Consider the following 24989-nt stretch of genomic DNA (forward strand, 5'->3'; position numbering starts at 1 on the left):
TGTACACTCACTACTTCAAGGCAAGGAAGCCGTTTCCTTTTTACTCTCTCTCTCTCTCTCTCTCTCTCTTTCTCTTTCCTTCTCTCGTTCATTGCAATGAGGCAATGCCAGTCTTTTCCTTCTTACTCTGCTCTGTCTCTCTCTTTCTCTCGCTCTCCTCCTCAGTCAATTGATCTGTCAGTCAGTGTTGGATCAGTACGCAGGGTGAGGAGCAACAAAGATCAATAGCAGCAGACTAATTACATGCAGCCTCTCTCTCTGTCCCCCTTCCCCTCTCTCACTGCCCCCTCTCTTTCTCCCTATCTCTCTCTCTTTATCTCGCTCTCTTTATCTCTCTCCCTCTCTCACTGCCCCCTCTCTTTCTCCCTATCTCTCTCTCTTTATCTCTCTCTTTATCTCTCTCCCTCTCTCACTGCCCCCTCTCTTTCTCCCTATCTCTCTCTCTTTATCTCTCTCTCTTTATCTCTCTCCCTCTCTCACTGCCCCCTCTCGTTCTCCCTATCTCTCTCTCTTTATCTCTCTCTCTTTATCTCTCTCTCTTTATCTCTCTCTCCCTCTCACTGCCCCCTCTCTTTCTCCCTATCTCTCTCTCTTTATCTCGCTCTCTTTATCTCTCTCCCTCTCTCACTGCCCCCTCTCTTTCTCCCTATCTCTCTCTCTTTATCTCTCTCTCTTTATCTCTCTCCCTCTCTCACTGCCCCTTCTCTTTCTCCCTATCTCTCTCTCTTTATCTCTCTCTCTTTATCTCTCTCCCCCTCTCACTGCCCCCCTCTCTTTCTCCCTATCTCTCTCTCTTTATCTCTCTCTCTTTATCTCTCTCCCTCTCTCACTGCCCCCTCTCGTTCTCCCTATCTCTCTCTCTTTATCTCTCTCTCTTTATCTCTCTCTCTTTATCTCTCTCCCCCTCTCACTGCCCCCTCTCTTTCTCCCTATCTCTCTCTCTTTATCTCGCTCTCTTTATCTCTCTCCCTCTCTCACTGCCCCCTCTCTTTCTCCCTATCTCTCTCTCTTTATCTCTCTCTTTATCTCTCTCCCCCTCTCACTGCCCCCTCTCTTTCTCCCTATCTCTCTCTCTTTATCTCTCTCTCTTTATCTCTCTCCCTCTCTCACTGCCCCCTCTCGTTCTCCCTATCTCTCTCTCTTTATCTCTCTCTCTTTATCTCTCTCTCTTTATCTCTCTCCCCCTCTCACTGCCCCCTCTCTTTCTCCCTATCTCTCTCTCTTTATCTCGCTCTCTTTATCTCTCTCCCTCTCTCTTTCTCCCTCTCTCTCGCAATGTTGTGAAGCCACTTTGATTAGTCCTACGTTTCACTCTGCTCCCTGCTCGTCTCTTTGAGCAACTCCTCTGACTCTTAAAGTTCCCGTGCAAATCCCACGAACTGTTGCTGCAGTCAAGTGAAGTTACATGTGATAAGGCACTCTGCCTCTGTCTGACTCCCTGTTAACACTTTGAGTGAAAGGTAATGGCATACGCAGAAAATAATAATTGCGTCAAGTGGCGACGAGTCAAACAAACAATAATGGGGAAATAAAACAGAAACACCAAACTTTAGGAAGTCGAACAGAGACCCATTGTTGGAAATCACGTTCAAATAGTAAACGGTTTCTGTAATGAGCAATTGTAGTTTGATTTAATTATTTAAAAGACAATTCTGTTCCCTGATGGTGGAAAGATGGATTCATCAGCTTCCATTTGCTCAGTCAGTTTGAGGCAGAGTAGTTCTGAAGCCAAGATTGGCATTTAAGGCCTCCATCTGCCGTTACAGGAGTTACTACTTACGAATACACACACACACACACACACACACACACACACACACACACACACACACACACACACACACACACACACACACACACACACACACACACACACACACCTAGTCAACTCTCATCCCGAACCCTTCCAATTCATGCCAATTAGCAGAGGTGCCTTTTGTACTCTGTGGTAGAGTGTAAATTAAAAGGGTTGGCGCAAGCAGTTACAGCCTGTGTACAATTATCAATAACAGACAAAAGCAGATTTACCTGTGAACCTAACTTAATGACAACTCTCAGTCGGTAATTACAGAGCAGACACACTCTAGTTAATTACTTAATTGTCTCTGGCCTAACAAACACACACGCATGTGTACACACACACACACACACACACACACACACACACACACACACACACACACACACACACACACACACACACACACACACACACACACACACACACACACACACACACACACACATTGCATCATTACAAACTCATCTATCGCTTCTCTCTTTTGCTCTCTCCTCTCTCTCCCTCTCTAGCCTGGCTTCAAACATTCACACAGGCATATGGTGACTAATTGTGATGCAGAAGCTGTTACAATCCTCTTTTCCAGGTCTCTGCTATCCTACAACTGATCCTCTAGGAGAAAATACAACCCTCTTTGTCTTTCTCTTTCTTGCCCCTCTCTCTTCTCCCTCTCTCTCTCTTTCTCCTTCTAGTCTCTCTCGTTCTCTCTTGCCCATCTCCCCTCCCTCTCTCTCTCTCTCTCTCTCCCCCTCTTTCTCTCCTCTCTCTTTCCCCTCTTTCTCTCTTCTCCTCTGTCTTCCATCGCCCTCTCTCTCTCTCTCTCTCTCTCTCTCTCTCTTTCTCCCATCTCTCTCTATTTCTCTTGCTCTCTCCCCCTCTTTCTCTCCTCTCTCTTTCCCCTCTTTCTCTCTTCCCCTCTGTCTTCACCTCGCTCTCTCTCTTGCTCTCTCTCTCGTTGGAGTGCATGCTGGGAGTGATTTGGGAAGCAGGAGTGATTTTGGGAGCTACTGGAATTATTTTCACTCTATTGGGTTTCGGTGTGTATAAATGTATATACACTACTGTTCAAAAGTTTGGGCTCACTTAGAAATGTCCTTGTTTTTGAAAGAAAAGCACATTTTTGGTCCATTAAAATAACATCACATTGGTCAGAAATACAGTGTAAACATTGTTAATGTTGTAAATGACTATTGTATAAAGCAGCTTCATTAAATAGTACTCGCAAAACACCAGTCTCAATGTCAACAGTGAAGAGGCGACTCCGGGAGTTGCAAAGAAAAAGCCATATCTCAGACTGACCAATAAAAAGAAAAGATTAAGATTCGCAAAAGACCACACACACTGGACAGAGGAACTCTGCCTAGAAGGCCAGCATCCCGGAGTTGCCTCTTCACTGTTGACATTGAGACTGGTGTTTTGCAGGTACTATTTAATGAAGCTGCCAGTTGAGGACATGTGAGCCGTCTGTTTCTCAAACTAGACACTCTAATGTACTTGTCCTGTTTTTCAGTTGTGCACCGGGCCCTCCCATTCCTCTTTCTATTCTGGTTAGAGACAGTTTGCGCTGTTCTGTGAAGGGAGTAGTACACAGCGTTGTACGAGATCTTCAGTTTCTTGTCAATTTCTCAGAACAAGAATAGACTCACGAGTTTCAGAGGAAAGTCCTTTGTTTCTGGCCATTTTGAGCCTGTAATCGAATCCCACAAATGCTGATGCTCCAGATACTCAACTAGTCTAAAGATGTATTGCTTCTTTAATCAGAACAACAGTTTTCAGCTGTGCTAACATAATTGCAAATGGGTTTTCTAATGATCAATTAGCCTTTTAAAATTATAAACTTGAATTAGCTACTGTTACACAATGTGCCATTGGAACACAGGAGTGATGGTTGCTGATAATGGGCCTCTGTATGCCTATGTAGATATTCCATAGAAAATCAGCAGTTTCCAGCTACAATAGTCATTTACAACATTAACAATGTCCACACTGTATTTCTGATCAATTTGATGTTATTTTAATGGACAATTTTTATTTTTTTCAAAACAAGGGCATTTCTAAGTGACCCCAAACTTTTGAACCGTAGTGTATATTTAGTAGTTTAGTTGTTGTAAGGTTATACAGTCTCACTATAACTAAGCACATATAGGGGTGGTGGGACAGTTGAGGTTGGTTTTCTTCGAGGGAGCAACCAGCGGGAGGGTCTGGTTGCAATGGCCACTCGTGGAGGTTTGGAGTTTGAAAAACTTAGTCACCGGCATTGGGTAAAGATTCCTGCTGCGGCAGGGTGTTCCGTGGAAGAGTGTAGTTTAGCATTGGCCACTATCATTGGGTATGATAGCATAAAATCAGCCTCAAGGATGAATAGCGCTGTACTGATATTCTTAGATTCCTTAGATTTCATTGTTTTTGTTTGGATTCGTTTCTCAATTTCTTTCTAGGGTTTTTGCATTCTTCATCAAAACATTTGTCATTGTTGTTAATTTTCTTCGGTTTTCTGTTTAACATTTTTAGATTTGACAGGGAAGCTGAGAGGTCAAATACACTGTTTAGGTTTTCTATTGCCAAGTTTACAACTTCACTATCGCAGTGAAACATTTTGTCCAGGAAGTTGTCTAAAAGGGTTTGAATTTGTTGTTCCCTAATATTATTTTGAGTAGGTCTCTCTCTCTCTCTCTCTCTCTCTCTCTCTCTCTCTCTCTCTCTCTCTCTCTCTCTCTCTCTCTCTCTCTCTCTCTCTCTCTCTCTCTATATATATATATATATATATATATATATATATATATATATTCAATTCAAGGTGCTTTATTGGCATGGGAAACATATGTTAACATTGCCAAAGCAAGTGAGGTGTGTGTATATATATATATATATATATATATATATATATATATATATATATATATATATATATATATATATATATATATCCCTCTCTATCTCTCTCATTTCCCCCCTCTCCCTCTCTTCCCCTTTCTATCTCTCTCTCTTTCTCTTTCCCCTCTCTCGCTTCCCCTCTATCACTGTATCTCTCTTTCCCACTCTCACTCTCTCACTCTTGTTCTCTCTAATGTTTTATACCTTCCCAATGAATGCAGGATCCCATCTCTTTGCTTCTTTGTATTCCATACTGGTTCAAAGTCACGTTGCCATTGTCTGACTAGCAGGATGATGGTGATTCAGATTAGATCATCACCTGAAGGCAGGTTCACGGGAGAGCAACATAAAAAGATGTGATGTAAAATTCTCTTTACAGTTGGAGTCTCTTTTAAGGCATGTGCCCGGTCTGTGTGATGCGATGGATAGAGAAACATTGTGGACTGTGATTAGAGGGAAACTTCAAAGATGACCATGTTTGGTGAGAGGATGTTGATCAGGATGAGAAGGGAAAGGCAAGTGTTGAGAATCTACTATAGATTGGTTAGCATCACTACTGGTCATGCCCCCTGTCGTGTCTTGTAAAGGTTTCTAAACTACATTCATGACATGAGTCTCATTCCTATTCAATTATTCAATCTGGACTTACTCTTCTTCTCCATTCACAAAGGCAACACTGGTTTGAAACACAGAAATGTGGGAGTCTTATTATAGTGTTATTTACTTTCCGTGTGTGCAGGGGCGAAAATCTGATATCAACTTTGGAGGGGACAATTACATTCAATTTTCTCAAGAGCAATTCCTGAGGGGGACACCAAAAGTAGTGCTGTAACACATAGCCTACGTTTAATATGGTAAATGTATATTGAGGAACCAAAGAAATAAGGTTTTTGCCGTACTCCTAACTACCGGTACCCAAAACTACACAACTAATCACAACAGCAATACCATTGCCTTTAACAAATCTTAGTTCAGTCACCAGTTTAAGTTGAGAGTGGGGGTATCCATGGCATTTTCCAATTATGTTCCTATTTTACAAGTAAAAAAAATTGAGAACCTTTCATAATGTTGCCAAACAAAGACTCAACAAACTTACCTGAGACTCCCTGTCTCTGCCAGTCTGTCCCTGCATATCTGTCCCCAACTCTGCTGTCTGTGTGCCATCTGTTGCCTGCTCTGCCTAATGACATCATTGTGAAACATTTCCATTAGAATTTCATTTCTTTCTTATGAACATTTTATCAAGTAGTCTTTGAGATATTAGGCTACTAGGGTTCTTACTTTGCGTTTTGGTGTACTGAAAAATACTCTGATGTCCGTCTTTTTTCTGCCATTTTTCTGCCATTTTTCTACCTGGCTGGCTGGCTGGTTGGCTATACACACACAGTATGTAGGTTATTTACAGTAGGAGATGGGCTTCTATCATCTTATCTTCTATCATTCTATATGGGCTTCGATCTAAAAGGTAGCTAGCAAATGTGAAACGGATTGCAGTGACAAGAGTTGACAGTTGTATGAGTTCACCATTTACACAACATATGCTGCAACCTTTTGTAATTTTAATCATTTGTTTCATATTGGCTGGCTTCTAACAATAGCTGAATTTGCAAAGCTAGCGAGCACCAATTCAGTGGTGTTTGCTATAATCTTTGCTACCCGGGTTAAATAAAGGTGAAATAAAATATATAAATAAAAGTTCCCTTGCAACAATTTAGCTTTTGCAACGAGACCATTAAATATATTTAAAACAATGGTAGAAGAGAGTGTAGTTCTGTTCAGTTTATCGCTAACCTTATCACAGGGATTTTGAAACACTAACTTACATGCATGCTGATCTTGGAATAAATTGACGATAGCAAAGATTCCATCTTTGACGACGCCACATAAATGGAATAGGTACTAGCTAGCTTAATAGTTAATATTTGCGTGCTAGCTCTGCAAATTCAGCTAGTGTGTGTGTGAACCCTGGCGCGATTGACTGGATTAACCTCACGTCAGTTACATGCATTGAGTGCCTTTCAGACAGTAGATACGACCTCTACGTTACCTAGCAAGCTAAGGAACTGGCAGTGGATCAAACCATTGTGAGGCAAAGGGTGGGGGGGTCGCAATCTTTTGAAACTTAAAAACACACTATTAAGTGTCTATAATCAGCACAATTGCTTTCATTGCGTATTATTAATATTATTTAAATTACATAGTTATGTTTCAGTGATATATTGGGGGGGAAATCTCATTTTTCCCAGGATGGGGGGGTCGTGTGTCCCCCGTCCCCCCTGGGATTTCCGCCCCTGTGTGTGTCCGTGTGTGTCCGTGTGTGTACGAGCCTGCATGCCCCTGAATTCATGCATGTGTTAGTTTCATGAATTCTAACTCTGTTGTAATGTGTCCTCCTGTCCAGATGGGACAACAGCGGTGGTGGGAGCAGGAGATCACTGTGGAAGGAACCATCACCAAGGGAGAACTGATCACACACAACCTGACAGAGCTTATCAAGCCAGAGGCCTATGAGGTGCGCCTCACCCCCATCACACGCTTCGGAGAGGGGGACTCCACCATCAGAATCATCACCTACAGTGGTAAGTTGACCATTGGATCAGTCTCTGTACTGTATGTCTAGGGTTGCGCAATTCTGATAACTTTCAGAAAATTCCCAAGTTTTCCAGAAATCCTCGTTGAGGATTCCTGTTTTCCTGCTCATTCCCTCCTGATTCTGGGAATCTTCCACCTGGGATTTCTGGAAAACCTGGATATTTTGGGAACCCTACTGTATATCTAGTTTTTCTTTTTGATAGTGGATGTAATAACATCAGGCATATATTATTAGGGCTGTTGCGGTGACCGTATTACCGCCACACCGGCGGTCATGAGTCATGAAGGCAGTCAAATTCCACGTGACCGTTTAGTCACAGTAATTAGGCTTCTCCAAGCTTCTGCTGCTTCTGCAGCTCTGAGCAGCTCCTTGCCCTGGTGTGCGTGCATGTGTACATGCGTGTGCATGTGACTATACTAATAGCTAATTACAGAAGTGTATGCCTGGAAATGGGCCAGGGACGACACCAGCTCCCACTACTACACGCCCACATGCTAGCAGACTAGTGGATAGGCTGTATGCTAGCGATGTCTCACGTGACTGTGAGACTAGCATAGGAAATATTGTTGTAATTACCATTCTCCTGTCATTATCACTCTCATACTGTATAGCATTCTCCAAATGAATAAATATAGAAACTGAGTGATGTAATGACATATGATGTACCTAGTGCAGGGTTCCCCAACTGGCGGCACGCTAATTTCGTGATATGAAATTAGTAGTTAGTCTTGTCCCATTGCTGCAACTCCCGTACGGACTCGGGAGAGGCAAAGGTTGAGAGCCATGCGTCATCCGAAACACAATCCTGCCAAGCCGCACTGCTTCTTGACACACTTCCCACTTATCCCGGAAGCCAGCCTCACCAATGTGTTGGAGGAAACACCGTACAACTGGCGATCATGTCAGCGTGCATGCACCCGGCCCGCCACAAGGGGTTGCTAGAGCACGATGGGGCAAGGACATCCCGGGCGGCCAAACCCTCCCCTAACCCAGACGACTCTGGGCCAATTGTGCGCCGACTCATGGGTCTCCCGGTCGCAGCCGGCTGCGATACAGCCCGGGATCAAACCAGGGTCTGTAGTGAAGCCTCAACCACTGCAATGCAGTGCCTTAGACCATTGCTCCAATAGGGAGGCCCCCTCCCACAAGTTTTCAGAGCAAAAAATAATAATATATATTAATATTTTGGGGTGGAGGGTTGAATTATCATTGTTGGACATAAAAGACTGTTAAGACATAAGGGAATCAGCGCCAAGTGATTTTAATTTAGGAAATCTGTTCCCAAGTATTCTCACGCATAATAGAGACGTGATCATATACAAATGTAAGGGAGGTTTCAAATGATTATGTTTTAGTCAAATTATATCTGTTCGGGCTTCTTGCGGTCAATTTGCGGTCTACAAATGATTTGTAATTATGTTCTAGACTCCCGACCATGCGCTCAAGAAAAATGTTGTCCTCTGCTGAATCTAGTTAATGATCCCTGCCCTAGTGCATCACATCATGTCATCAGGGAGGAGACATGCACAAGAATCTGATTAAAAAAGACATGTCATTATGTTAGTGTTAATTACAGTGTTATTATACCACCTGAGGTTCACTAGTTGATAGGAAATATAATTAGCCCATATGTTTCATAGTGTTTTTGAGTTTGCTGGAAAGTAACATAATGACTATGGAGCAACATTAGACCAATTTCCTGTAGACCAAGATTAAGTTAACTCATCATTGGGTTCTGTGATGATGATGATGATGATGTAGGCTTACACAGCTTTTTAGGTCTGACAGAATGGCCGGATGAGCAATTCCTCCTTTGTGGGCAAACAGAAGAGGATAGCAGGTTTACTGAGTTTGTTAGTGAAAACTGCTTAGTGTCCCAAGCTGGCTGTGGTATGAAGAATGGCGGTGTCACCAATCTCCCACAGACACACTCTGGGATTCTGCTGTTGTGACAAAGTCAGCAGCTGTTTGCTGATCCAAATTCAGTCTTTGCTTTCCAACAGCCCCTCCAAAACAGACGTAATGTGTAGGTGGCCCCCTACCTGTCCCACACACATTGGCAGTGTAGCAAAGACTCTCTATTACACGTTGCTTTTGTCCTGAAAGAATGAAATATCATGTCTGCCCTGGCAGAAACTGCAGTACCTGGTCAGAATACCAGCCAAAAGTGTGTGAGCATTCTGTCTCCCTGGCATAATCAAACCCTCACTAAATCTGACAGTGAGTATATTCAGCACGGCTATGTGACCTGTCTATCTCCCTCTAGCCCAGGTGAGGGGGTCACTGGTAAGCTAGTTGTGTGTTCCAGTTGAGGGGGTCACTGATAAGCTAGTTGTGTGATTCAGTCCTCTCCTGTCTGTGTCACTGCGTTCAGAGACTGGGCCGAGGCATGCCCTGCAGTTTACAATGCTGCTGTTAAGCTCATCCATTCAGAAGCTCAGAGTGATGGGTACTCACCTCTCTTCTCTTTTCCTCTTCTGTGCTCTACTCTCCTCTCTTCTCTTTTCCTCTTCTGTGCTCTACTCACCTCTCTTCTCTTTTCCTCTTCTGTGCTCTACTCTCCTCTTTTCCTCTCTTTTACCTTTTCTGTCCTTTCCTCTCCTCTCTTCTTTTCTTTTCTCCTCTTCTCTTTTTTTCTCCACTTCTCTCCTCTCTGCTCTTCTCCTTTTCCTCTTCTGTTCACTTCTCTTCTCTTTTCCTCTCCTCTCCTCTCCTCTTCTGCCCTCTTCTCTCCTCTTTTCCTCTTCTGCCCTCTTCTCTCTTCTCTTCTCTCCTCTCCTCTTCTGTCCTCTTCTCTTCACAAATTTTTTCATCTTCTGTCCTCCTCTCCTCCCTTGCCTCTCTCGATGCAGGAGACAAGCTGGAAATTGAAGCACAGTAATAGCCTGTGATGCATACACAGATAGAATTAGAGAGAAAAACAGAGTGAAAGACAGAGGAAAACAGAAAGAGAAAACATTTCAAATGAAGGACACAGGGATGTGATCCCAATGTTATTTCCATCCTCGAGATTCAAGCAGTGTTTCTGTAATTCACAGTGATTATTCCGGTTGGCAGGTTTGAGCCATGAACACGCCATCACACAGTCTTTAAGAGATGGCCCCTCACCAAGACCAAACCCTTTAAACTTGATTGATATGAATCTTGGAGAGCAAGCGGTGGCCGGGGATTGTAGGTTGTGGGGTTTATGAACGGTCGGGTTGTTCTGGCCTATCGGCACCTTGAGCCTTGCCATTAAACGCTTTGTAATACAGTAGCGGACCAGTGGACATGGAAGCCTGCCAAGATGAAGTCACTGTCTCTCTCTCTCTCTCTGTGTGTGTGTGTGTGTGTGTGTGTGTGTGTGTGTGTGTGTGTGTGTGTGTGTGTGTGTGTGTGTGTGTGTGTGTGTGTGTGTGTGCGTGTGTGTGTGTGTGTGTGTGTGTGTGTGTGTGTGTGTGTGTGTGTGTGTCTTAGCCGGACTCTAGTGTGTGTGTGTGGCTGTTAATGAACTCTTAGTATCACAGCCAACATGGTGGATTGGAAACAAGATGCACTGGCAGACACATCTAATAAATATCTAGTCTCCCTGGCAGACACATCTAGTAGACATCTAGTCTCCCTGGCAGACACATCTAATAAATATCTAGTCTCCCTGGCAGACACATCTAATAAATATCTAGTCTCCCTGGCAGACACATCTAATAAATATCTAGTCTCCCTGGCAGGCACATCTAATAAACATCTAGTCTCCCTGGCAGACACATGTAATAAGCATCTAGTCTCCCTGGCAGACACATCTAATAAACATCTAGTCTCCCTGGCAGACACATCTAATAAACATCTAGTCACCCTGGCAGATACCTCTAATAAACATCTAGTCTCCCTGGCAGACACATCTAATAAACATCTTGTCTCCCTGGCAGACACATCAAATAACATCTAGTCTCCCTGGCAGACACATCTAGTTGACATCTAGTCACCCTGGCAGACACATCAAATAACATCTAGTCTCCCTGGCAGACACATCTAATAAACATCTTGTCTCCCTGGCAGACACATCTAATAAACATCTAGTCTCCCTGGCAGACACATCTATTAAACATTTAGTTTCCCTGGCAGACACATCAAATAACATCTAGTCTCCCTGGCAGACACATCTAATAAACATCTTGTCTCCCTGGCAGACACATCTAATAAGCATCTAGTCTCCCTGGCAGACACATCTAATAAACATCTAGTCTCCCTGGCAGATGCTTTGAAGTATATAATGGTGTTCAAGAGAATTGACATTAAATAAAGTGTATACTGACTCTGTAAAGGTCATGTTTGAGGAAGACATTACTTAGAAGTGTACCTACAAGCGTACAAGCCAAGAGTTCACTCCTATACTCTAGCCTAGTCCTAAGTATTACAATTACTCTATCTCTCAACCTCTTTCGTTAATTGAACCGTTTGTGTGGGAACAATAGAGAAATGGAGGATCGTTTTAAGTCTTCACAGCTTGCCTGGGAGCTCTTTAGCGCCCACAGTTGACACAGTACGACACAATTTCCAGTCTGTAACATATTCAGTAGGCACCTCAAATGTCTAATGTACGCTATAGTGAACACAATGTCTTTGATGGGCCAGTCATAACTTGTTGTTCAGGAACCGCTACTGCACCTGGACAATCAGACCAAATAATATTTAAGCATGCTGTGACAATACTTACTGTCAAGTTCGGTCTATTGTGTCTGGTCATAAAACACAATTACTACACGAAATAGAGATATATATTTGTAATGGCACTGCTTGGCATAAAGTGGGTGTGGGTGGGTGTGTCGTGGAGAGGATAGAGGGGGAAAGATATGACTGAAATAGACACATTCATTTAGACTAAGGCTGTGTGACTCAGAGGCCGCAGGTAAAATATCAGTCAAATGAAACATATTTTCATAAGCAAGGCCTCAAAAAATGGTAGAGAGAGAGAGAAATGGGGAAAGAGGGAAAATCAGAGGAGAGAGCGATAGAGGAGGGGGAACAGGAGGGAGAAAGGGAGAAATTGGGAGAGGAAAGAGAAAAAGAGAGGAGAGAGATTCGGCTTGGGAGTGCTCACTAGAGAATAAAAGAATAGAACTGTCAGAAAAGTCAGCAGCATCTGTTTCCAGGCCCGCGGCTAAAGCATAAAACTATTCTCTAAACCAGAATGGTTGATTCCCCTCTGTGGAGCCTTTTATTTCTCTGCTGCGCTGTGGAACTACACTGTTTGGACATGGGATTCGGTCTCATCGATATGCTTGGAAATATAAAAGGGCCTATAGCAACATCTCCTTAATCTTTTCCTCCAAACTGTAGGCATACTGTATGCCAGGGATCATCAACTAGATTCAGCCGTGAGCCGATTTCTTTTCTTGAGCAGATGGTCGGGGCGCCGTAACATAATAACAAATCATTTGTAGACTGCAAATTGACCAATATTGGTATTATCTTCTATTATTATGTACTTCGGAACAGATATCCTAAATTAAAATCCCTTGGAGTTGATATCCTGATGTTTTTACAATGTTTTATGTCCAACAATGACAAATGTTTTTATTATTATTACTTTGCTCAGAAAACTTGGGGTGGGGGAGGCAAATAAAGCCTGCGGGCCGCCAGTTGGGGAACCCTGCTGTATGCTTTAAACTATTCAACCTCACAAGTCAATGTGTTTGAATGACTGCTACAAGGCTGCAACAGTTATTTTACCTTTAGAATTGATTTGTGTCTGTCCTCGTTATAGGAAAACATCATGGTTGACTGTTGGATTTCTCAATACACAAGCACAAAGACACCAGTTTTCATGCTTTGCTATTGACCGGCAGCAGCTGTTAGGACAACAGACACACCCACAGTGACTCACCTAGAAGTGGTTCCTTTAGAAAGAGGCTGTCCAAATATTGTGGTGACCCTGGCAGTTGTTTTCCTCTCTCTGGGTGTATTGTTTAGTCCTGTCCTGCAGTCAATTGACCAAATCGCCCTCTAGTGGCCTGAAGGGTGGAATATTATTAAAAATAAAATCATAATTCCATAATTAATAAACATCTGCTGTTTATGTCAAACGGTTTTGTTATATTTCAGTCTTCTGTGATGTATAGAAAGTGTAATATTGGGATGAAAACTCAAAATGTAATACATTTCAACTCTATGACATGGTACAGGTGTCTACTTTGTTTAAGACCATAACCATGTCTGTGATGTGTATACTTTAGTTTCAACGTAGATTTGTTAAAGACTACCAAGAATCACTCTGTGACCCTGATTTAGCCAACAGCGGTATTATTAACAACAGAGGCTTGTTCGGTTCATGCAGTGTCTCCTCTATCTGTAGAAAGAGTACATTGAGTGTGTACTGTATAGGAAGTAGCCTATAGTGTAGTGCAGCATAGGTTCAGGGCTCTTGTCCTTCATCATGAGGGGACGTTGTAGATCTGTCTAGTCTTGCTACAGCCATGCTCAGTCACAGAATAACTTCATAACAAACCACTGTAAAGAGGGCCTTGGTCAAACAACTCTTGGACTACAACAAAGAGTATATAGAAGAAGAGTAATATCCCTTAGACACTTGCAAGATGATGTGTGAAACCTTCCATAAAGGACAAAAATGTCCTTCTTGCTTTCATTCTCTCATCTCCTCTCCCCTCCTCTCCTATCTTTTCTTTTTCTCTCCTCTCCTCTGCTCTCTTATCTTCCCTTCATCTCCTCGTCTTTTCTCTTCTTTCCTTTCCTCTTCTCTCCTCTCCTTTCCTCTTCTCTCCTCTCCTTTCCTCTTCTCTCTCCTCTCCTCTTTTCACCTTCAGCTACTTTTGGTTATTTTTCATCGTCCTCTCCCTCGTAATCTCTTCTTTCCACTGTCTCTTATTTCCTGTCCTCCTTCTTCCTTTTCTTGTCATGGATTGAGAAACAGCTGTGTTTATAGCTAAAGGGCCGCCTCACAACAATAAGTCTGAAAAATTGCTCTCTTTTCTTTTATCTCCATGAATCGCCTCTATTTCAGTTCGCCTCAGTGTATAGGAGACCTGGCTGGCCCTTCAGTTCTTAACCAATGTTTTCATTTTGGGAATGATTTGTTAATACTTCAAATCAAATTTAATCGAGTGGATTAAAATCTATTCCTTCCATGAGTTGCTGCGTTCCATAAATCATTGCCGGTAGCTGTAACACAGTTCTGCAGTTAAGCTGAAGTTGCACATCTATTCACGGGGACAGGAATCTAACATTAAAAAGCCCATGCATCTTCCTGACAGCTTAAATTGTATTTACTCCACACAAAAATGAGCTGCAGGGCTAACTGGCTTAAACTGAGGGGAAAAAAACAACAGTGTTTTTTACCCTTGACCTTTCTGTGTTTGCCACCTAGCTAAACCATCTTAAATGATTAATGAAGAATGTTGATGAAGCCAGGCAGAGGAGTGGCAGGTAGAATGCACAACGACCCTGACAGGTATTTTAATAAGAGGGACACTCTACTGTATCCAGTTGTGTGGATTCTATTTCTATAACTGGCACAACCATCTTTTAGTGGAATGTCACCAGTGTTGCTCTAGAATATTAAAATATTCTTCTCATGTTATGTAACTGTAGTGATATGATAGACAGGTCATCAGTGTAGCTCTAGAATATTATAATTATAGTTATTTCAATCAAATGAAAGCATACGTTTGTTTTATTAACAAGGAATAATGAGTAGAAAGGTGAGGTCACAGACTGTTTCCCAACTCATTCATTTAGGCTCTCTACAAAGAACTCGTTACAGGCCACCATCAGCGCAGAAACCAAAACGACAAACTCCTGAAAGACCAGTGGGTTGCCTGATATCATTTACAGGGTTGACTTTTCCAGACTACCTGACCAGGGAAAATGTTGAGCCCTCGTATAGTTAGTTATACGAGGCCCTTCGTTTTTCCTCATCACGCCACATGTTCAGGGAATCTCCTGGTGCCTCATTTATAACTGTTGCAAACAAAATTTCTGCGTACGCCATTTCTGAAAAGTCTGAGCATGTACACAAATATTGAGATTTATAAACTTGGCACATGCCATACATACTCATGTTTCCTGTGGTAAAACTGCACGTGAATGAGCATTAAAACTCCACCTGGAAAACACCTCCATACACATACAGTCAAATATTTTGCATAAGCTACCGGTCTATTTATTGTGTTGGCAGAATGTTTTCATATTTAGCAGTCATTTATGCTGTATCTGGAAAAGGACAGTGTCAGTTTCTGAACAAGAAAACAATAGCAAATTGTCGTGGACCTGTCTACAAAATGTTTGAATTTAACAAAGTTTTATATCGACTTTTCCCCCCAACCTAAATATTAGGGAATGGCCGGGAATTCAGAAAAATTGTAGGGCAGGCTACAAAAAAAAATGCAATTACAATACTTACAGTAGTTAGTTAGATGTTTTAATTTATTTTTCATAGTACTACTGATATTCATCACTGCATTGTTGGGAAAGAGCAAGCAAGAAAGGCATTTCTCTGTACTTGTGCACATGACAATAAAAACTTGGAACTTGATACATAGACCTACTTCAATGTAAAAGATCAGCTGTTAAATTCTATATACTGGGCTTCTAGGTCCAATTAAATTAGAGATTCACATGGTCATTGTTGTATGGCTCCTTTGGGAATATGAACCCATCATGGCCAGAAAAGGTGAGGAATATGTTCTGCAATGGTTATGAAAATGTCAAATTATTTTAGATGAAACATTGTTTTTACATAGATTTCTGCTCTTCTCAGTAATGGCAAATGGTTCCATAGTTTTTTAGGAATAAGCTTTATCATATCCCCCATTTGCACAAAATACCTACTTGCCAGCTTGCAATTAGGGCTGTGGTGGGCATTACATTTTGACAGACGGTTATTGTCAAGCAAATAACTGCCAGTCTCACGGTAATTGACCGTTAATTAACATAAATACATTTAGCTTCTCCTGGATTCCAAACATAGCCTACAAGCCACTGATGCAGACCTTTGGAACATCTACATTTTAAAAAGTCTAATAAATCAATTTAATGTAGCCTACACCATCACAATAAATCCATAATTTATTTTAGATAGGTCTAAAGAAATATGATATGAAAAAATATATAGATTTCAGAAGAACAGAATCGTGTACGGAGTTGTCCTTATGTTAGGTCCTGATCTAGCTATGTCATATGGCTGTGGGCTGCACTAGTTCATTTAGCAGACAATATTTGCTTAGAATTCCGTGTCATTATTTTATTTTATTTGATAGTATGAAGAATTCTGTGTTGAGCAATTAACAGGAAACAGGTCCTCCTATATGCATTTAGAGTTATTTATGCAACTTTAGTTGTGATTAAAATGTTAGGCTGTATGTTTAGATTGTTAATACATTCTAAAGCTGCATGATGCAACTCTAATGATGCTTTTTATGAAAGGCATAAAAAAAATTTAAAAAATGAAAGGCATGAGCTCTGCTTTGTTTTTTGCGCAGCCTGCGCACACTTCATCAGTCTCTCATTCAAAATTTGACAAGCACTTGATAATGCCTCTTCCCAGCAGCATCACACTTGCGTAGCCGTAATACCACCTAAAGAAATCCATGCTTTTTGCAGACAGTGGCCATTGTGCCCTTGGGCTGAATATAATCATTATAATTCCCTTCTCCCAGCTGCGTGCTCCGAAGCGCTTCTCACTCACATGGCTTTCTCAGATATCTCAATTCTTATTAGCCAATGCCTGTCAGTGATTGGGCCCTTCTCATATCTCAGCTCTGGAGTATGCTACAAATGAAGACGGGCACATCGTGGGATGCAATTGCGCGCGTCCTTCATATCGAATTCCGAGGCGCATATTAAAAATGTTGGAAGAACTGTCCACATTTACCTTTCATCAGCCAACAAGAGGAGTAGGCCAAACAAACAGCAAAAGGACTGGCCAATGTCAATCTAATATCCCACATAGTACAAAAGTTTACCTTTTCTATTGGTCAACTTGTCCTTCTGTGTAAAAAATTAATACTCCAAACATACTCTGCGACAGTTGTGTAATGCCATATATCCCAAATTAATACAACCACGTGCATCAAAACATATCTTAAAAGCATTGCGAATGATGTAACAGATCAGAATGTTTAGCTTAAAATGTTGATAAACTATTAGGCTATTTCTTCACATTATAAGCACAGCAATACGAACACGACAGTAGGCTATAAGCCTGAATGTTCCAAAATGCTGTCAGTTAGCGGGAAAACACCATACTCATAAGTAACCGCAAATGTGATTATGAATGTAATGCTTTTTTATTGTGCATTTTATGGTGAAAATTATCTTCTTCAAACTTGAAACTCAAGCGCTGCCTATGTATGCCAGTTAGGCTCTACAGCAGTTGTAAAGCAGATTAATTTACATCAATTTAAGAAGTTATTTGGCCACTTTAGTTGTGATACAAACCTTATCAAAATATATAGGCCTGTGGGCTAGGCTAAGGAATTGTGCGACTATGATTTGAAAAAGTCGCCAAAAAAAGGCATGCACTGTTTCTTGCCTTAGTGCACACAAGCTGGGCATCATTATAATAATTCACAAGTGATAGGCTAATATTGTCACCCATCAGACTATTCTTGATTTAATCTTGTCTTTACATATACTAAATAATATGTGTGAAATTTTGATTTATAATGGACTATTATCACGCACATGTCTCGGAACAGGGGCAGGGGAAACAAATATGTGCGCAGCATGAGTTCATGGGTACTCATGAAAAGTTTGATTTGATTTTCAATTACATTTTCATTGATGTCAGAGTGATTAGAGGGACAATAGAGTGCTGAGTACCAGGCAGTTAGCAAATTTGGTAGGTTACTAATGACCATCAGCAGCATCAGAGCCTGGAGAAGCCTAATTACCGTGACTAAATGGTCACGTGGAATTAGAATGCGGTCATGACTCGTGACCGCCGGTGTGGCGGTAATATGGTCACCTAACAGCCCTACTTGCAATACAATATTTCATCCACTAGCAGATGTGCGTGCGCATGGTCTAAAATTTGCTGTGACGTAAGCACATTCTCACATCAAGTAAAAAATGTATAAACGCCAACTTTTGCATGAAAACTGGTGCAAGCAAATTTTGGGGTATATTTTGTACGTACGCACGGTTTATAAATGAGGCCCCTGGCCGTTATCAAACACAACCAACAAAGGCTTCTCCTACAAATTAGTGAGATGAAACATTGTGTCTCACATGCCTCAAAGTTTATGTAAGGTGCTTGTGAGTGGAAGTTGCCTTTGGTACGGACATCAGTAAGGCAAATTAACGGAATAGTGATCATCTGTTTTATCTAAGATTATTAATATGTCTGTTCTTAGTAGTCCCACTCTCACACAATACATACACACTTCCCCCTGTGTGTGTGTGTGTGTGTGTGTGTGTGTGTGTGTGTGTGTGTGTGTGTGTGTGTGTGTACACTCATCCGTGTGGACAGATTTGTATCATATTTTATTTCAAATGTCTTTCATTTGTTCTTGGATCCTTTCCTATCTTTACTCTGATAATGATTGTCTCTGCTGCACTGGAGATGATTTCTCTATCAGTTATGCCATTTAAAAGTTGATTAAACATTTCCATTTCCAATTAAACTCTATAATTGTACTCTGAGAGAATGTGTCATTAGAAGTTGAGATGATGGCCACCAGGAAACAGAATTCAAAGTTTACCAGCTGCTAATGTTAAATCATTACAAATGTCAAGTTAAAAGGTTGCGTTACACACTGCTTGTGTGCTGTTTTGGGTGTAACGGTACCTTTTGACATTCTGTGACATTATGTCCCAATACTCCGCACACCTCAAGGGCAACACCCAAACCCTTCTATATGAGTCAGCAAACTGCTGTTTAAATGATGGAAGACTATTGTATTGTTTACTAATGACTACCTCACTTTTGATTTTCAGCTCCCGTCAACCCTCACCTGAGTAAGTAACTGCTTTTTTTGTTTCTCACATCACTTAGCATGTCTCGGAGTATGATGAGGACGTTCCCACCCTTAACTAGGCAGAGCTGAGCAGCCCTGCGAGAATCCCTTTCAGTAGTTTTCCTGTAATATACTTTATAACTACACTGGAAGAAATAGAATGCATTAATGATCACTACACACACACTGTGTGTGGTGGGATGGGGGATATCAGTGGAATCTGTGTGTGTATTGCTCATTAATGCATTCTATGTGTTCTCTCCAACGTTCTCACATTATGTTATAATCAGGTCCCATGTAACTTATGGAAAACCTCCACATTAACGTCTCCCTACTTCACAAACACTCGCTTGCTAAAGCATATTGTGTAATTGTGTTGGGTTAGCAGTTAGCACGTACAAATCACAAATATAATAATTTATTACTAGCATCATTATCAAACCCCCTATAGATTGCAGGCAATCTTATCTAAACAATAGATCTCATCTGCACACTTCCTCTTCTCCACTCCCCTCCAATCCCCTCTTCCTCCTACTCCTCCTCCTCCCCCTCCTTCCACTTTTCCATCTCCTCCTCCTCTACCTCCTCCTACACTCCACTCCTCCCCTCCCAATCCCCCGTCCATCCCCACTAAGGCTCAGGTCCATGTAGTTTAGCTCACAGTGGATTGACATTAGCAGAGAGATGCTGGGGGCCAGACCCCCATTTAGATCTGCAAATCTGGACACTGGAGGGGAGAGGAGTCAAGAGCTGAGGCCCCTCTCTCTGTCTCTGGCTGTCTTAGCTGGGCCACTCTCCTCTGTGGGTGTGGGTGTGTGTGTGCGCGCCTCTCTCTCTCTCTCCTCCTCCCCTCCTCTCCACGCCTGCTTCTCCACTACCTGTGTAAAGCCTCTAGTTCTTGCCTCCACCAAGGTCGCCACTTCAAACTGCTTCCAGCTACCTTTTAATAAATCAATGAATATTTATCACATGGCCCCACGTCCTGAATCTAGATGCTGCTTTTTACCAACTCTTTGAGGACACTTCTGTTTCTAAATGTCTTCTGGTTATATCGTGTTGTTTTAATATTATATTATTTTATATTACAGTTTGACAACCATATCTCTTTAAGAGAACCGTCGATAGAGACCTACAGGACCTATAGATGTAGAATCTTAATTTATAATTAATGGACATTTTTGTGGGAGTTAATACATTTTTCATAAGGGGAAATCAAGTGTGTGTGTGTGTGCATGTCTCAGTCACCAGATCTCAACCCAATTGAAAACTTCTGGGAGATTCTGGAGCGGCTCCTGAGACAGCGTTTTCCACCACCATCCACAAAATACCCCTCCAGTAGAGTTCCAGACAATTGGAGAATCTCTGCAAAGAGCTGTGTTCGAATACCCATACTAACATACTGTATACTACATACTTAATGAGTATATACGACATACTATTTGTTCATTTTAGTATACTGTAAACAAAGTGTATCCTTTCAGTGTACTAGTGCTTCGCCTGTCTACCGAAAATTGATGCTTTTGCTATGCAACTTCTTGTTAGCATAACAAATGACCAGCTAGACATCTTACGACTTCATTAACATTGTCCATTGAGAACACACAACAACTATACCACTTAGCTAAGCTAAGAATGACGTGAATAATCAAGTCAATAAATGTTTTCCTCCATCTCCATCTGTATTTGATGTTTCACTATTTGTGTCCATTCCTATGTTAAACCCTATATGGCTCAACTCTGCACGAGATACACTGTATGCGGCTCGAGACAGACATACCACACACAACTATGTAATAGTTAATATACTGGAAAGTTTGATGTATTAGTAGCCAACTAATGTTATGTAGCTAGCTAACATACCAGTACATTGGTGTGGCAGGTAGCCTAGTGGTTAGAGTGTTGGGCCAGTAACCAAAAGGTTGCTGGATGAAATCCTCGAGCTGGTAAAAAGGTTAAAAAAAATCTGTTGTTTTGCCCCTGAAGAAGGCAGTTAACCCACTGTTCCCCAGTAGGCCGTCATTGTAAATAAGAATTTGTTCTTAACTGACTTGCCTAGTTAAATAAAATAAATACATACAAGCAACTGCTGTAATGCTATGTGGTTCGTAAGGCTAGCGTAGCTATCAAATTGTCAGCCAACATAACGTGTAATGTAACTTATTTGAAAAGTAATTCCTTTTTTTATTACATTGCTCAATATTTTCTTAACATTTGTTTTAATTAGTTGAAGCAATGAATATTCACTTTTTGGACTCGTCGGACTTTTCTTCAAATCTGAAAACGTTGTGAAGCCACGGCCATTTTCTGAAGAATTGCATTATTTGCCCTAAAATGCACAGAAATAGTGTCCACTGCTTGTATACTTTGAATTTTGGCAAATAGATGTACAACTTTTGGCATACTAACTATATGCATACTTTGACCAATAAGCATACTACGTAGTCAATTTATGTCACAAATAGTGTGGTTAGTATGAGTATTCAAACACAGCCAAGGAGTATTGAAGCTGTTCTGTCAGCTCGACATTGCCCAACAGCCTATTAAGACACTATTTTGGTGTTTCCTTTTTTTGGCATATACCTGTAGCTCTCTCATTATTAGACACACATGCATCGGCCCGTGTTGATTTCAACATCATTAACTTCAGCAGTATGTCCTCTTATAGAAGCTGTTCTGTCAGCTCGTCATTGCACAGCAGTAATTCATGATCCACGATTCATGGTCAGCTATCTGAAGCCATTCATTGGGTGAACTCAGACTCAGAGACTTAGTCGTGCACTCATTGGTAGACATGCATAGCAGTATCCATTGACTGATGTGTTTATTCACATGATCAACATAAATGACTAAAATGTAAATGTAATAAAAATGTAGAATGCACCGCTGCCATTCATTCATGGTTCAGTAGCAAATGTCATGGTGAATACCATTTAAAGGTTCTATCAAGTATTTCCATCTGTACCAGAGGAGGCTGGTGGGAGGAGCTATAGTAGGACGGACTCATTGTAATGTCTTGAATGGAATTAATGGAACAGAGTCAAACGTGTGGTTTCTATATGTTTGATACCGTTCCATTCATTCCATTCCAGCCATTACAATGAGCCCATCCTCCTATAGCCTCTTCTGATTTGTACCTACATTTGGACATCATTATAAGAGAATTTCTCGACCCATGCTCCATGAGAGTTACTGCAGCTTTCATCTACTACTGTAGACATTACATGATGAGGTTCTAGTGTTTATATTCCAATGACTGTAACAGTGGTTTTCTGATCCGCTCTTCAGGAGAGTTCCACTGCAGCTTCGAGGAGGAGCCCATCTGCATGTTCACACAGGACAAGAACGATGACTTCGATTGGACGAGACACAGCGCCGCCACCCGTGACACTAAGTACACGCCCAACACCGGGCCTAGCGGTGACCGCAGCGGATCCAAACAGGGTGAGCAAACCCAGGAAGGAAAACAAAGCTACTGTACAGTATGTTTTATTGTGATGTCATTAGGATTTTAGGTGCACCGTGTTGGGGAATCTTCAATGCGACAAAGAAGGTCGTAAGGGAATTGTTTTGCCCACAGTTTACTATGTTAGAATATTTTTTTATACTTATTTGCAAGTGGTTGGCTACCACTCCAGTTGGCTTCAGCTATGTTACATGTATCTGTTTGTGACGCATGTTCTTTCACAGCGTATTGGTACAGTTGGCTTCCAGGTAAACTTCCAGGACTTTCTGAGTAATATTTTAGTCTTCACCCTGGTAGTCCACTCAGTACAGATACTGTATTAACAACACACACTACATGCGGCAAATCAATAACACTTGTCAATATCAACACAATGGAACATGCAACAAACAATTAAGCACTCTTACTTTCATGGTAGTCATCTCTCTCTGTCTGTATCCCCCCTCTCTCTGTCTCAACTCTTTTTGTCTCTCGCTATATATATATATATCCCATCCTCTCTCTCTCTGGTTTCCATGGGGACAGTGCCTGACAGAGTTGCCTGCTAGTGTTCAATATGATAGATTGATACAGTGTAAACACAGGCAAATTCGTTTCACAATCTGACACACACCCTCTGCAAGAAACGGTGACAGTTGGCCTGTGTGTCAGTCCTGAGGGAGAGGGAGCATTGATCTAGTCTTTACAGGAATGGACAGCTCTAGTAGCAACAGCAGCTGACGTAGTAAATAATATACTGGCTTTAATCACTGTAATTAGTTGAAACTGTCCAGCATTTCATTACCAGCCCACCAGTCCTAAGGGGCTGCAATTATCTGATATCAAAATCAACAAAGAGAAGAAATTCTATTTGATTTTAGCTGGAGGGTATGCAAGCTTTTTCTCCGTCCTAGCTACCTCCTCCCGCCCCAAAGTGGGACTGTAGATTGAGTCTGGAATGGGACTCGGGCCATGTGTGGGGAAGGTTCGTTTCACTGCTGCTTCTCCCATGAAGGTTTCAGATTACCCTGAGATATGGCCATCTCTTCTGTCCCCTCTGCCCTCTGATTAGTGTCTGGTTAGAGGAGAGGTCTTTATTGGAAATTGACTTCCACTGTTTCACTACTAGCTGGATGGAGCCGCCATTTTCATCCCAAAGGATTCTAAGATATTGAGGGCTTGTTCCATACATCCTCTATATCATGTGCCCATACATCCTCTATATCATGTTCCCTTTGGGGGATTCTAATAAAAGAATAGCCCATCCAATATCCAAAACAATATTCCATGTGATCGTTACAGAAATGTTATTTTTTTCCCATAATACAAACAGCACAACCAAGGGTTTCTTTTATGTGATTTAACGGCAAATTGTGGCTGTTAAGAGTCATGCCTACAAACAACAGAGCACTCCTTGGGTCCTAAAGACACTGGTGTTGTGTTCTCTCTACCCTACAGGTATAACCTTGTTATTTGGTGTTGTGTTGTCCCTACCCTACAGGTTTCTACATGTACATCGAGACTTCCCGGCCTCGGAAGGAGGGCGAGGTAGCAAGGCTGGTCAGTCCTTTCTTCAACGTGGCGCCTAAGAACCCGTACGGCATCACCAACCCCCCGGCATACTGCTTCGGCTTCTTCTTCCACATGTACGGAAAACACATCGGTAAGAAGAACATCAGTCTTTTTCCCTCCAACACATAACAGCAAGTCACAAACCAAGGACATGTTCCTTGTATTCTCTCGTCAATACATGATTGAGTCATGGAGGCTTCTCTCCAGTGACTATTTATTTGTAATCTCATAGCTTTATGCTATAATCATCCGTATTAGAGCCATTATTCTGGACATTGGATCCATTATAAGATCCGTAATTTTGATTGATGGCTTTATGTTTTTTCCCTTTAAGCAGATTTCCACTCTTAAAAATCAAAGCACAAGTTGGAACCAAATGTGACCTAATTCAGGAAACTGGGTGTATGTCGCAAGTCACGACTTCACAGGAGAGCTGTTTGAATGTAAAAAATATTTTTGGGATCAAAATTATTTTTTTTACAGAAATGCCTTCTCGAACATGTGAACTTTCATGTGCCTTAATAACAAACTTGTATGCCATCTGTAAATACGAATACAATTGTTAAATTACGAGCCTTGTTGGTTAAGCCACAGAAAAAGTGAACAACCTTCCCACTAGCCATGATTGGCTGAGATAATGAGTGGGCTGGACATGCCAAGAGAGGAGTTAGTATTGGTCTGCCATATTCAAGGTTTCTGTCTATTTGAGCTCGTCAGTCTGTGTCGGTAATCCTGTCGAACGCGGCATTTTTTAATGTA

The 24989-nt window shown here is 41.6% G+C and overlaps 1 protein-coding gene across 2 annotated transcripts in view; it reads left to right on the plus strand.

Annotated features, from left to right (window-relative positions):
• The window catches only part of LOC115169440 (MAM domain-containing glycosylphosphatidylinositol anchor protein 2), a 345934-nt gene that overhangs the window by 288693 nt on the left and 32252 nt on the right, over positions 1-24989 (plus strand). For both annotated transcript variants that reach the window (XM_029725099.1, XM_029725179.1), the window contains exons 12-15: positions 7074-7251; positions 19197-19217; positions 22502-22657; positions 24160-24321. In XM_029725099.1, the coding sequence (XP_029580959.1) occupies positions 7074-7251; positions 19197-19217; positions 22502-22657; positions 24160-24321 (517 nt within the window). The remainder of the gene's footprint in view (positions 1-7073; positions 7252-19196; positions 19218-22501; positions 22658-24159; positions 24322-24989) is intronic.

The sequence above is a fragment of the Salmo trutta genome, chromosome 1 (assembly GCF_901001165.1).
Source record: "Salmo trutta chromosome 1, fSalTru1.1, whole genome shotgun sequence".
In the NCBI taxonomy this organism is placed as follows: Eukaryota; Metazoa; Chordata; class Actinopteri; order Salmoniformes; family Salmonidae; genus Salmo; species Salmo trutta.